Genomic DNA, 12,877 nt, shown 5'->3' with positions numbered 1-12,877 from the left:
TAGTGCCTGCCACCTTACACCCATTTTATACGCTCACTGCCATCCCCTCCAATGTGCAATAAAGCGCTCGTCGTTCCGTTGAAAGGCTTCGGAAAGGAAGTTGTCTCACCATTTCAATTTTTCGCTCCTGACAAGACTCTCAATTTTGCCACAGGTATTACTACATTAATAATAATATTGCTATACTTATCCCCTTTTATTTGTCTCGCAACATGTAGCCCATCTTGGCTTAGCGCTGATGTTTCAGGGGTATGAAGCCAGCCTCACTCGCGGCCTTGCAAGACTTTCCATGTACTCGATATCATATCGTATTACAAGCATACTTCTTGGAGTTACAAGATGCGAAAAATTATGGAAGCAACGTGTATAAAGACGTAAGAATGTTTCGACACCGGCTTCCGAGGATACTCTGGTTCTTGGCGGTGACGAGAATCCGAGATTACCCAGCCATGGGAAGGACCATGCGTAGTATATAAAGTATTTCCTTCTGTCCTTTGTCAAGTCACTCTCATAAATCGTTTCACATATCTTTGTGCTTCTAGCTCCTTACTACTTCTTATACGAAGCTACCAATCAAATAGGAAAGGTTTCATCGTCAGCGCGATGTGGCAGCCTCATTTTCATGTCCACGTCGCAGTGGCAATGATATTTCAAGCACTTCCTCTGACAGCCACACCTATGAACGCAAGCAGTGAAGATGTATCTTCATCGCCGATTCCAGCCGAAAGCTATTTCAAAGAACACACTTCATCAAATCTACTTCTTGCCCACATCATATTTATGTTTCTTGGTTGGGTCGGCGCTTTACCCATCTGTATGTTTCCCTCCGAAGTCAAATGCAGTCCAGCGAATTGATTTAAGCTAGCCATGATGCTCAATATAGCAAAGTCAAATCTCCGATATCTGTCCCAGATCGCATTCCTCGGTCTTCATGGCATCGGCACAATTTTTGGTTTGGCATATAACTCCAGAACTCCGGACCTATACCCAAAAGCCTCCCACAATGGTCTTGGGTGGGCCTTATCTGCTCTCATATTTGCATATTTCATTATTGGAATTGTCAAAGATTCCATTAGGAGGACATCAGATTCCGGGATCAAAGATGAACGCGCACCATTTATCGCAGAAGCAACTGGAAGGATGACCAGGGAAGAGGAGCGCAATATGAAAGCTTCGAATCAACCGAGCAGAACTTCGTCATCCAGAGCCGCCTCTCCTTACCCCAATCTATCGGAATCTTCTGTTGAGACTGACTCCGAGACGATTTTTGATGTCCACTTACATTACAATTCAAGGCTCGAGCACGGATACGATGAACCTATGACATGGAGTCGGCGGTGGGCCAACGTTTCCGGATCGAATCTATTTGTACGGATCCTAGACTTGTGGTTCGATGTTGTTGATCGAGGACTGCTCATTCTTGGCTTTGTCGCCATTTGTACCGGAATTGTCACAATGGCTGGGATATTCGTGCGTATGTTGACCGGGATACTTGAACAACTTACTAATACTCACGAAACAGCACGAGAAACATATTTTCAATGGATTAGCACATTTCATCAAAGGAGGAATTTTTGTTGGGTTTGGAATCATTACACTTGGTCGCTGGATAGGCTGTTTCGCTGAATTCGGATGGGCCTGGAATCTCAAACCTTCCAATCTGGCAAAGCGGACTGCCTCGATTTCAATGGAGACGGTTGAATGCTTTGTCATATTCCTGTACGGGATTACGAACGTATTTTTAGAGCATCTTTCCGCTTGGGGTGGAGCGTGGGTTCCTCAAGATCTGGAACATGTTGCTATCTCTCTTTTGTTCATTGGTGGCGGATTGGTAGGTGACCCTGGCGAGTTAACAGGTGGAAAGTTTCTAACCCATTTCCAGTGCGGGTTAATGGTCGAGTCAAAGGCACTTCGTCGTTTGGTCAAGGCATATCCTGAAGCTCTACCCCATGATGGCGAATTCTCTAAACATTTGCAACCGCAACCAGGGATCTCGATAAACCCGATTCCAGCGATGATTATCTTCCTCCTGGGCATGATTCTTGGCGGACATCACCAGATGAGCACGGAATCAACTATGATGCACAAACAAGTAACCTCCCGCTCCTTCCCCACTATCCCTAGAATCCTTGCTGATGTACTTAGTTTGGAAACCTTCTCGTTTCCGCATCAGCAGCACGATGTTGCAGTTATCTACTTCTTCAAATATCCCCACCAACCTCGATGTACCCATCACGTCCACCCTCGGAGCTCGTCTGCTCGTTTTGCTTCATCTGCGGGGGATTCATGCTTATGGCGAGTGTAAGATTATCCGCCCCTCTTGCAATCTCCCGAGTCAAGAATCAATCTGACGTAGAGATGTCACAGAACCGAGACACTGTGCAATCTATGATTGACAACGGTGTCAATACGATGGTCGTTACAACTGTTGCTATGGGTATCACGGCGACCTTAATGGCGTGGGTCATTTTCCTTCTTATGGTGAAGGGTTGGGCGGAGAAGAGGGAGGAGAAGAGGGAGGAGAAGTGGCGGGACAGACTCGTTTCGGTTCAATGAGTGCCTGCAATTTATCTTGACTGTGCTCTCGTTGTCCACATACCCAGGGAAATGCACAATTACGTTTGTATTTCACATTCGGACTTTTAAAGTGATATTAGATCTGGATTAACCAAAGCAACCAAGTTACGAGTACATCTTGCAATGCCGCGTGGTGACATTCTTGGCGTTCCGTTTAATTGGTGTTACGTTAAAAGGTGTGGGGACGATCAACGCGTACATAGATAATCTGACATTCGCAAGATGTCTCCTAACTAAGACTAGTTTGGACGCAAGGCTAACGGTGTATATATCTACTTCGATCTCAACATCTTCCTCCTGTCATCACTCAGAAAGGCAACATCTTTCGACAGCTGTCATATCCTTCCACAATTATCCCGAGACTTGTAGCAAATGCAACCATGGTAGGCGTAGCTGGGAAATCACAAGGATGCAACACTTGTCGAAAACGGAGAATCAAGGTATGCAGGAACCACTGATGCTTCGCCGGGAAAGTTATTAAATGGGAACTGGATGCAGTGTGATCAAGGAAGGCCCTCTTGTGGCCAGTGTACGAAATCTAAACGACAATGTACTGGATATCAACGAAACAGGCACTTCAAGAACTTAAGTGCATTGGATCGCGATGCATTGATTGCGAGGAAGCAACCATTGAATCCCATGACGGAACCGTCTTTCATCGAATATGACCATAGCGAGCTCCATCTAAAGCAAGGGGCGAGAAATGTGAACACCAAATCGTCAATCCTAGAGCAGTCCGAAAAAGTGTCAACCTCTTTATCTCAGCTCTTCGAGCACTTCTTATCCGACTACATCCCTCAAGGCGGAAAGGCTAAGCAGGACCCCCCAGTATCTTGGCTCCAAACGGTTCAGATTACTGGTAATTCTGGAAACAATACCTCTCTACCCCTCGCCATAACAGCCTTAAGCCTAGTTCGACTAGGAAGGAAGCATCAAAACGTGGAGCTGCAAAACGAGGGCATGGCTGTCTATGGACAAGCGCTAGAAGGGATTCAAGCGATACTGTCAAGCGATCTCATTTTTGAAGAGCAAACACTCGCGAGTTGCATGACACTATTGGTCTTTGAGGCTAGTCCAATCTTTCGTCCATCTCATTTCGCTGAAGCTGTCCATTCTGATATGCAGACTAGGTACTCGAAACACCCGGCTCGGATGTACGGGGATGGATAAGTCATATCCAGGGAATTTCTCGACTCTTTCAGCTACGTGGTCCTAGACTGCACATATCTGAATTGAGCCACCGACTTTTCCTCGGTTTCAGGCGCACTGGAGTATATCTCCCTTCGCCCTTCTCTTAACTCGACTGACTGATTACAGATTATTTATGCTTTGGCAACACGAAGATCAAGCTACCTTGGAGATAAGGAATGGCTGACTATCCCATGGCAAAGGGTTCCAAAATCCGACTTCCACCACCTTCTCGATATTATGGCTCGAATGCCCGATCTTATTGAGCGAACAGAACGTGCTATTTCAATGGATGCGATATTACCCTCGCCGACGGAGATGGAATCTCTACGTGAGAGATATTGGGCTATGGAACGTCAGCTTCGTACGTGGTATATTAACCTTGTGGACTCATCAACCACGCCACTATGTTTTGAGACGTCATCAAGGACAATCGCCTCCGCGACGCTTTCCGACTTACAGCCATTGACCGACTCATCCCTTAGCTTTCCAAGCTTCGAAATCGCACGTATGCATCTCTTCTATTGGGCAGCTCTTCTTTTAATCTACACCAACGTTATTTCTATACCGTCCTCTTCAACTTCTCTACATCAATTCCCTCAGGTCCACCTCCAGTCAGAAATACACACAACAGCGACGCTCATTGCACGATCCATCCCCTACCTTCTGTCTCCAGAAACACAAACCATGGGTCCTCAAAATGTATGCTTCTCTTTACGAATAGCCATGCATTCATTTTCGGAGCTCGGAGAAGATAAAGAGGAGAGATGGTGTAGAGATGTGTTTGAAGAACTAGATAAGAGAGGATTCCCGTTCGGAAAGATTTTAGCAAATGTAAAATGGGAGGATATTCCTCCATTTTTGTGCATAATGAAGGATAGTATGACAAACGCTTAAGACTGCTAGTGTCTAAGAGTATAGTCGGGTTGGTATTCTAGGTAAGGATAGTGGAGCTGTCACTTATCAAGAGTAGGTTGACTGTAAATTACTAAAGTAGGTATGAAATACTTTATTTGAGTTAAGCACAGAGCTTTATCTAAGGAAACCTATCCGCTTATATAGAACTTCTGTTCTTATAGACATCTACGGACCGCGAGTCGTTCTAAGTGGACCGCCTATTCTTTCCAGGCAATCCCTGGCATGTCTGGGGATAGGCTGCCAGAATTGTACTGGGAGTATTACCGACGACTCTCGCTGAAGGTACCTTGGAACAGTATCTCGCTGTCTTACAGCTCCCGCAGGTCGATCACAATCAGCTACGTCAACCCGTCGTACGACTATAGCTTTAGACAGAAGCGGCTCAAGTCCCAATACTTCTTTGCTTGCCAATGTACGTCTTATTCTGCTGTTTTCATTTACACAATACTAAGCGAGAGTCAAAGGTGGAAATGTCGGACTGACGTTATGGGCCAAGAGCCTGTGTCCGGCCATTTCCAATCACGAAGCCCTGACTTCGAAAGCATTCAAGGGCAGCTCCTATACTTTTATTCCAGACTTGTTAAAAATACGCATGAGCCCTGCACATTGAAGGACCTCAGGGACAAGGATCAGATTGGACCAATCGGCACTGCCGGGTTCCTCAACAACGGTTGGCCAGACGATATTCAACCCCTCCTAAGATTCTACAGTCGTTTGCTCTGATATACTTGCTGCAGGATGAGTTGGAGCAGTATCTTAGGCTGTACTTCAAACCCTGCTTCATCATCGGCGAGTCAATCTATGGTGCATCTAGTCCGCAATGGGTCCACCTTCTCTGTGTACTAGTTCAAGTGTTAGCAGCAATGGTGCACCGACGTAAAGCCAAACCCCCCTCCGGAACTCTCTTCAAGACAATATTTTCCTTACCTGAAAGCCATGGGGCGTGTTTGAGCCAATTCGTCGAGACTGTGAGAGGGATAGCTGACTCGGCCTTTGCAAGCGCAGCGGGTCAGCTTTTCTCGGCTGAGTTGGGAACGAACGAGAGGAGGAAGCCGATGAGCAACAATTTCTTTGTTGTGCAATTACGGAAAGAGTATTCAGCACTGTTTCAATGGGTAGCTGTGGGGTAGGATCGATACTGTTAAAAGCTGATGAATCGAGGCAGGTATGACTGCAAGTGCAAAATGGTGAGACTAAGGAGGGAAAGAGAGGCTCTTAAGGCTTGAGCTATATTACTTCTATTGTTAAAGTCTGGGGTGCTCAGGCCCTAAGACTGTCTTCCGGAAGTCGAGGAGCTCCTGATGCATCTGCTCAGCTTCCCCTGGTAGTTGCCTTGATCGCTCAGGCTTGAGCTATATTGAGCATACTTGTCAATATGTGTGGATGCTCGGGCCTTGACACTGCTTCATTCTCTTGTCGCCCAAAGTATCAGTCCGGGCAACTCATCTCGAGTTTGACGTAATCTTTGCGAGACGTATTCAAAGAGATTGTTCTCATCCTAGTCTACAAATGGCCCTTCCAATACTTGCAGGGCTCAAGGAAGCTGCTGCTTAATCGCCATAAATACACCAGGGAGGGATATGAGATCGTCCTTCAAGCCGTAAATCTGATCAAACTGGCGGCGTGCAAAACCTGAACAATGTCCCCTTGGCAACCTTTTTTGTGATGCAAGATAGACCGTACCCGGAGGTGCGAAGCGGGACCCGTAGGCTTCTAGAAACATTACCAGTACGAGAAACATATAGAAACCTGTGTCTTGCATTTGCCGCTTTAAGGTTTCAGGCGTCTCGAGACCTAGTATGACAAGGATCTTCAAAAGTACTCATAAACTGATTGAGAGACTCTCAATGATCTTGTCTCTTTCTCTATTTTCCTACACTCTTGGCCATTCGAGCAAGATAGTAGGGCGGCTTGACGATATCATGGACAACGGCAGCAGGAAGTGATTTAAGCCTAACTTTCGAAGACATTCATTGTCGGGCCAGTCATGCTCGCGGGAGCGAAGCAGCTGTAAAGCCACTCTTGTTATAGCCAGTGGCGCGAGCTTTAATATGCGCGTTTGCCGTGTTCGCAAGATGAGAGATCTTTGTACAATAATAAAGGTAAGGCATAGGGGCTGTGCTTTTGATCCATTCATCTACTTCAGGTGAGATTCTGTATATGGATCCACATCTGCAGGAGAGAGGTGTGATCAAGCTCATGGCGGGCGACGCATATTGAGGAGACGGGATTAAGCCGACGGTGGACGATGTATACGGAGGAGGGGTTGGGCTCGTGATGGGCGACGCATACCAAGGAGGACGGACCAAGCTTATGATGGACAATGTATATTGAGGTGGTGGTAAATCCATGATGGAGACAACAGGGTATAACGCAATAATAAATTGTGAAGTATAAAGGGGAAGATGGGAGGTCCAAGAGGACTAGAAAGGTGTGCTTCTTATACCTCCCCCCCTTGTCTAAGGCTGATAAAGCTAAACCTCAGATAAGATAGGTCGTACATGAGCTACCATAGGGCGCTCTATTAAGCCCTAGCAGCTCCACCGAGTGCTCAAGCATCTGAGAGTGCAGCCTTCTCTAAATGCACTCTATGCAGCAGCGCCAGCTTTCTTGTCCTGTCCTGCATGCAAGCACCTTACTACCCGTCAAGTCAAGTCATAGCATGATTTAGCTAGTCTTCATCTACCAGGATAAGAATAGTCCCTGGTCATGTTATTTGAAGACAAAGCGCAGATTACATGCATGTGACCTGGCTCACGGCGATGAATCGCGATGGGATAGATCCTTTGGCATTGATACGTCTAGAGATCTAACTACTGGTGTGGGTGGGGTTTAAGGTGAGGCTCGCTTACGCGATGTGGGTCACCTGACAATGCATCAAACATTACATAGGCGCTCTTTAAATCATATCCACTAATAGTTCTAGAGGCAACCCACTGCCACAACAAGGCATCCTCGGCTTGGAGGTAGGACTTCTAGGGCTGAGATTGACATCTTCTACCCAGCTTCAAGAACTATGGGAATTCGATATGGTAAGTGCGGCAAGCAATAACAGTATGTCCATAGCCCCTCTGGCAGAGCATCATAGCTTACCCACTGGTGATATAGGAATCTCCAAGACATGATGCTGTTGTGTGGATATTATATTCGATACCTTCTATGCAGAGGATCAACCATCCTAGACTAAGATAGGCCTGTACAAACCAACACAGCTGAAAGTACATCCGCTACAGGGGGGCAGATCCATGTTGTCGTTACAGCCATTAATTAAACTGGAACTGACTTGCTTTGGCAGGTAGCAGGACAGAAAACCCACATCTTCTTCCCAACCTGACTGAAGTTAGGGTTTAGATTGAAAGGGAGTGGATAATATGCTATGATTAGGGTAAGCCTCTATCAAAACTAGCAAGCCAGAATTAATATTTATGAGTAGGGGGTGCTTTAAATATAGCATATGCATTTGTATCACTGCTACAACAGACTAGCATTCTTATCCTAACCACGCCAGACCAAGAATCAATCGAATTCGAGACAGGTATAAGAAGCCCAATCGGTCATTCTACTAAGGGTGCAATGACCTGAGGCATATTTAAAATTTCTGGAGGTTTTCCACCCTATACCTATACAATTCTTACTGAACCCTGAATTTCAAGCCTGCAAACCCTTAAATCCTGCAGTTTAATGGGGTAGATGGCCCAAGAGGTATTTTGTCGTCACCAGTTACTTGTTCTAGCTGGGCAAGAGAACATAGCCCCATAACTATAGCACGGCTAAACCATAGAGTAGCCACGGCACTTTGAATCTGCATCTAGTTAGATCGTACTCCTTAAGCTACAAGGAAGGCTGCCTACCCAGAGTGCTAGATCCCAGTTTATCGAATACACCCTAGCAACGATGAACGGAATGATGGCGGTTAAGCATCTAGGTACACTTATGATAAGGGCAAGTAAAAGGCTGTACCGCTTGTACCAAGCCTTTCCTAGCAGCCAGAGTAGCCACGCATACAGGAGGAAGAGCCCTGCCAACTGCCAACTCCAACACAAATGAAGCTAGACCTATTTTTATCATAACGACCGCCTCCTGGCTCCGAGCAATCCCCTAGACAAGAAAGATAGTTAACCCAAGAAAGCAACTGCAGACACATAACAAAATCTAATGTATATGTTTTATGCAGCACAAGAGAACAGCTTTCCCAGATAGACCCGACCTATAACACTCAATACCAAGCTTTCCAAAGTCTTTTCCACAACCCGGTTGTCTTATAATCCAGATCCTCCCAAAACAAAGGAGGAGTATCACACAGGTCTTCTCATCCCTCGAGGCCGACAAGATAGACAACAAGATTCTAGATCCAATCGAAGTAGCAGCTATTATTGCATGGCGCAAGACTGTCCATAGCCAGGAGAGGGTCGGCCTGCGTCTTTCTTATGTTGACGCCAATGCACCCAGATGATCAACGATGTAATGAAAGCGGTAATGAGAATAATAGAGGAGACACCAAGAAAGACAGCGTGTATTTCCATTTTTCGTTTATTTCCCTTTGATATTCGAAGAATCAACTGAAGTTACACAGGAGCATGAAATCTAGAGATATGCCCTTTGAGCTGGCCTTATGACTAAAGATCTATACACAAACTTTTAGCTAAGGAAGGAGTAAGGTATGGATTAGCAGCTGTCTACAAGGAGCCGTGAAACGTTATCGTCGCCATACCTAGCTGCTTATAAAGCATTGTCACTCCTCTATTATCCTTTGCTTTGATGTTGGCTCCCTCATCTAGCAGTAGCTGGACTACAGCACCGTGATCGCTATTAGCCGCTTAGTGTAATGCAGTGGCTCCTGATTCATTTTTCGCCTCAATATCGGCCCATACTCGAAGAGTAGTTCTATTACCGCGTTTTGTCCGCTACGAGCAGCAGAGTGTAAGAACAGGTAAGCTAAAGTAATTCTGCAACGCAAAATCTGCCTCTCGTCATTGATAGAGCACGCATTACTGCTTTGCGCTCACCTTTAACTACCAGGCACAATACTGTGTCGTTACCTAGAGTCATCATTTTAATGTCTGCCCTGTTGTCTAACAGCACCCCTTATACCTGTTGTAAGCCGCTACATGTAGCGCTCTTTCCCCTTATATCCTTTCTTACTTAATAGAAAGACTTTAGCTGTTAGTCTTTTATAAGAGACGTTCTAGCTTTCTTTTAATCGTAATATCCAAGTTACGCCCCTCCTTAAGGCAGGTACCTACCTACCTAGGTAGACAAGACTAGTAGAGATATAGGCTAGACTATAATTTATATAGAGCGGCCCTTAATCTAGAAGTACTATTACACATTAAAGTATTCCCTAGCCACACTGTTTACTACAACATCTGTAACGCCTAATACGTTATATTAAAACAGCCAAAACCTTGTTATTTATCCTCTAGAAACCCCGCTACCATACTCTAAAACCTAACTCGTAGCTGGGAGGGCCAACTTACTGCTCGTCTTCCTGGTCAAGACCTTCGTAATTGCATGCCGTATTGTTACCCCTGCCTTCTCAATCTCCTTTTTTGAAAGGCCAGTAGTAATACAAACCTTGAGAGCGGGTTGGAGCTTCCATTCATCGTCTTTACCATTGCTGCTTGGGGCTACTGGCATACTCTTGAGACGAGTAATAAGCACACCATTTGCGAGTGCCTGTGGGAATATTAGGTATGTTTCCGAGTAGATGAGACATGCTTACCTCATCAACGCATTCCTGCAAAATGCGTTCTTGCTCCTCAATACTTAATCGTCGTGAATTGATAACATCAGGCTTGAGGACAAGTAGCATGACTGGATTTTCGGGAGAGCTTGTGCAGTGAACCCAATCACTCCGGGGGTCCAGTTGTGCTCGCATAGCCCTGATATTCTCGCGGCATTGAACAAGAATGTCTGGGTTCGTCTGGAGCATATTGAGGGTCTCGCTGGCGGTGGTGGCAAGCATAGCTGGCAAAGCTGCAGAGAAGGTGTATGAAGCAGCCGAAATGCGCTGATGCTCAACCACGTCAGTGGAGCCGGCACAGAAGCCACCGCCAGCACAGAGAGGGCCGGCAAGAGATCCGACGAGCATGTCAACCTGCGAAGCATCCACATTCTGAGCTTCCGTCAGACCCCGGCCCGTTCTACCGAGAACCCCAAATGACCAGGTCTCATCCAGCATGAGCCGGAACTTGTATCGAAGCTTGAGCTCAACCTAGTCATATGTTAAAAGGATCCCAGGGTTGGAGACAGCATACCGACAAGTTTTGGTAGATCGACACAATCCCCAACTGTTTCGGATAATCCCTCGGTCACAATAAACCTTCTTGTCAATGGTTTCTTGGACTGCTCCTTCACAATCTTCTGCAGAACGCGCTCTAGATCCTCCATATCATTGTGCTCATAATATCTTATCGTGCTCCTACAGATCTGGAGACCCTTTCGAATGGCGTAATTGACAGCGCGGTCTGCAACAATAATGTCACCTCTCTTACAAAAGGCAGGGATGACACTAGAGATAGTAGAGAACGCCTGGGCATATATAATGCATCCCTCGGTCCCAAGGCAAGATGCAATATCCGCTTCGGTCTTCATGTGTACGTCTTGAGTTCCGTAGAACTGGGGAGGCCCACAAGGCCCAACACCATATGTACGTAGGGTCTGAATCGCCTTTTCTTTTACCTGCTCGTTCCCGACAAAGTTAAAGAAGTTATAAGATGCCAGATTCGTCACTGTTCGGCCGTTGGAAAGTTTGGACTTAGGACCTGTAGGTCTTGGTCGGTCAGTTTGCAGACGTGCAAAGGAGGTCCTCGTTGGAAATATACCCAATTATGACTGGTAGCTTCTCGTTTTCAGCTTCCTCGAAGGAAGTCTGTGGAGCAACAAGGGGTTCAGGGATCCATTCGTCAACGAGGTCGTCAATCTCCTGTTCACATCAAGTCAGTAACTGTGATCATCTTGGGGCCACATCCCGCGCGCACCTCTTCAGAAAGGGTCACAAAGTTCCCATTATGGGTCGAATACGAGGGTGCGAGGAGGTACCGCACGAAGAATATAACCAAGATGAGCTCAATGGCCGAACGGACGGGGTCGTCTTGGTAGCTGGACTGGATGTAGCGGATGAGCATGGCAGAGCCTGGGAGTTTCTGGAAGGTATGGCTGATCTCGTCGATAGCACGTAGCACGAATCTCTGAGCATCTTGGAACTCCATCTTGTCATGCGAGGTGTGGAGGAACGACATGAGGAATGGAATCTATAGGAGGTTCAGACGTCAAATTAAGGTGAGCTCCGCATAGGGGTATCATTTTCAGAGATGCGGGCTAATTACCTTATAGGTTAGACTGCCGTCGCGCGCGGAGGATATAGACACGTGACTACGGTTAGCGATACATCAGCGGCCCCTGGTGTGTACTTAATGAGTAATACTACCCAAGGTACCAAAGTATTTTCGTAGGCAGTGAGCCCGGTGTCTAACTACCTTAATCGACCTCTCGCCCCTTTACTGTTACATCCGCGAACCGGGGATTTGCCAGTCCGTTTTCGCTTAGTCAGCCGTGCCAACGATGCCAATCGCATGCCAACAGCGCCAACATTCTATAAGAATTTAGTACAATTGGCTGCCAGTTGGCGCTCGCGGGTCTATTAGTAGGGTAGGTGCTATTACCACCTAATGCTTGCACCTCGGAATAAGGAACAATGTAGAAATGAGAACTTGAAATGATCATTAGCTCTAGGTTCTACAATCTCTACTCGAGACTGTACGGACGTTGTTAGTGATTCTGATCAGATGCTCCCCTGCTATCAAGCTTAGCCCGGTGGATATAAAAGATACTAAAAATCTGATGACGTTGTGGGTTAAGGTCCACATCCCTTCTGGCAATTTTAATCCTGCTTTTAGGCCAACTTCACTAGATGTATTATGTATGTCCTTGTATGTAGACACAGCGGTATAACGTACTAATATTACTAGGCAGATGAGTACAAAATCCTTAGTCTAGGCACGCACCCAACAATTATAGACGATCTTCTGCCTCGGCCGGATGCTCACGGTGACCGTATTATTAGATTTGAAAACCACGCTGAAATCAAGCTTCCTAACCCTGCACTTCTCTAAACACATGCAGCACTAGCAAGTATATATCATGCTTTAGGGATGGCTGACTACATTAACAGGATAATAGAGGAACAGAAGAG

At 46.2% G+C, this 12,877-nt stretch overlaps 3 protein-coding genes across 3 annotated transcripts; 2 read left to right on the top strand and 1 right to left on the bottom strand.

The window, feature by feature from the left end:
- Positions 1–678: 678 nt before the first annotated feature.
- On the top strand, positions 679–2,689 carry M430DRAFT_148238 (hypothetical protein; the record flags this gene model as incomplete). The annotated part of the gene is made up of 6 exons (XM_024863111.1): positions 679–814; positions 866–1,470; positions 1,523–1,831; positions 1,883–2,092; positions 2,146–2,301; positions 2,368–2,689. The coding sequence occupies 6 exons, from the start codon at positions 679–681 to the stop codon at positions 2,554–2,556; spliced, it is 1,605 nt and encodes a 534-aa protein (XP_024716746.1). The 3' UTR covers positions 2,557–2,689.
- A 201-nt stretch (positions 2,690–2,890) lies between these two features.
- Positions 2,891–4,808, top strand: M430DRAFT_37681 (hypothetical protein). Its single transcript, XM_024867164.1, has 4 exons — positions 2,891–3,017; positions 3,076–3,645; positions 3,708–3,848; positions 3,895–4,808. Exons 1-4 carry the CDS (start codon positions 2,958–2,960, stop codon positions 4,660–4,662), a joined length of 1,539 nt encoding a protein of 512 aa, XP_024716745.1. The 5' UTR covers positions 2,891–2,957; the 3' UTR covers positions 4,663–4,808.
- A 5,323-nt stretch (positions 4,809–10,131) lies between these two features.
- M430DRAFT_110845 (hypothetical protein) lies at positions 10,132–11,894 on the bottom strand (the record flags this gene model as incomplete). Its single annotated transcript, XM_024861393.1, has 5 exons — positions 10,132–10,359; positions 10,406–10,897; positions 10,945–11,455; positions 11,508–11,608; positions 11,664–11,894. 5 exons carry the CDS (start codon positions 11,892–11,894, stop codon positions 10,132–10,134), a joined length of 1,563 nt encoding a protein of 520 aa, XP_024716744.1.
- Between the last annotated feature and the right edge of the window lie 983 nt (positions 11,895–12,877).

This window comes from Amorphotheca resinae (assembly GCF_003019875.1).
Source record: "Amorphotheca resinae ATCC 22711 unplaced genomic scaffold M430scaffold_14, whole genome shotgun sequence".
NCBI lineage: Eukaryota > Fungi > Ascomycota > Leotiomycetes > Helotiales > Amorphothecaceae > Amorphotheca > Amorphotheca resinae.
This window is presented reverse-complemented; position numbering and strand designations above follow the sequence as displayed.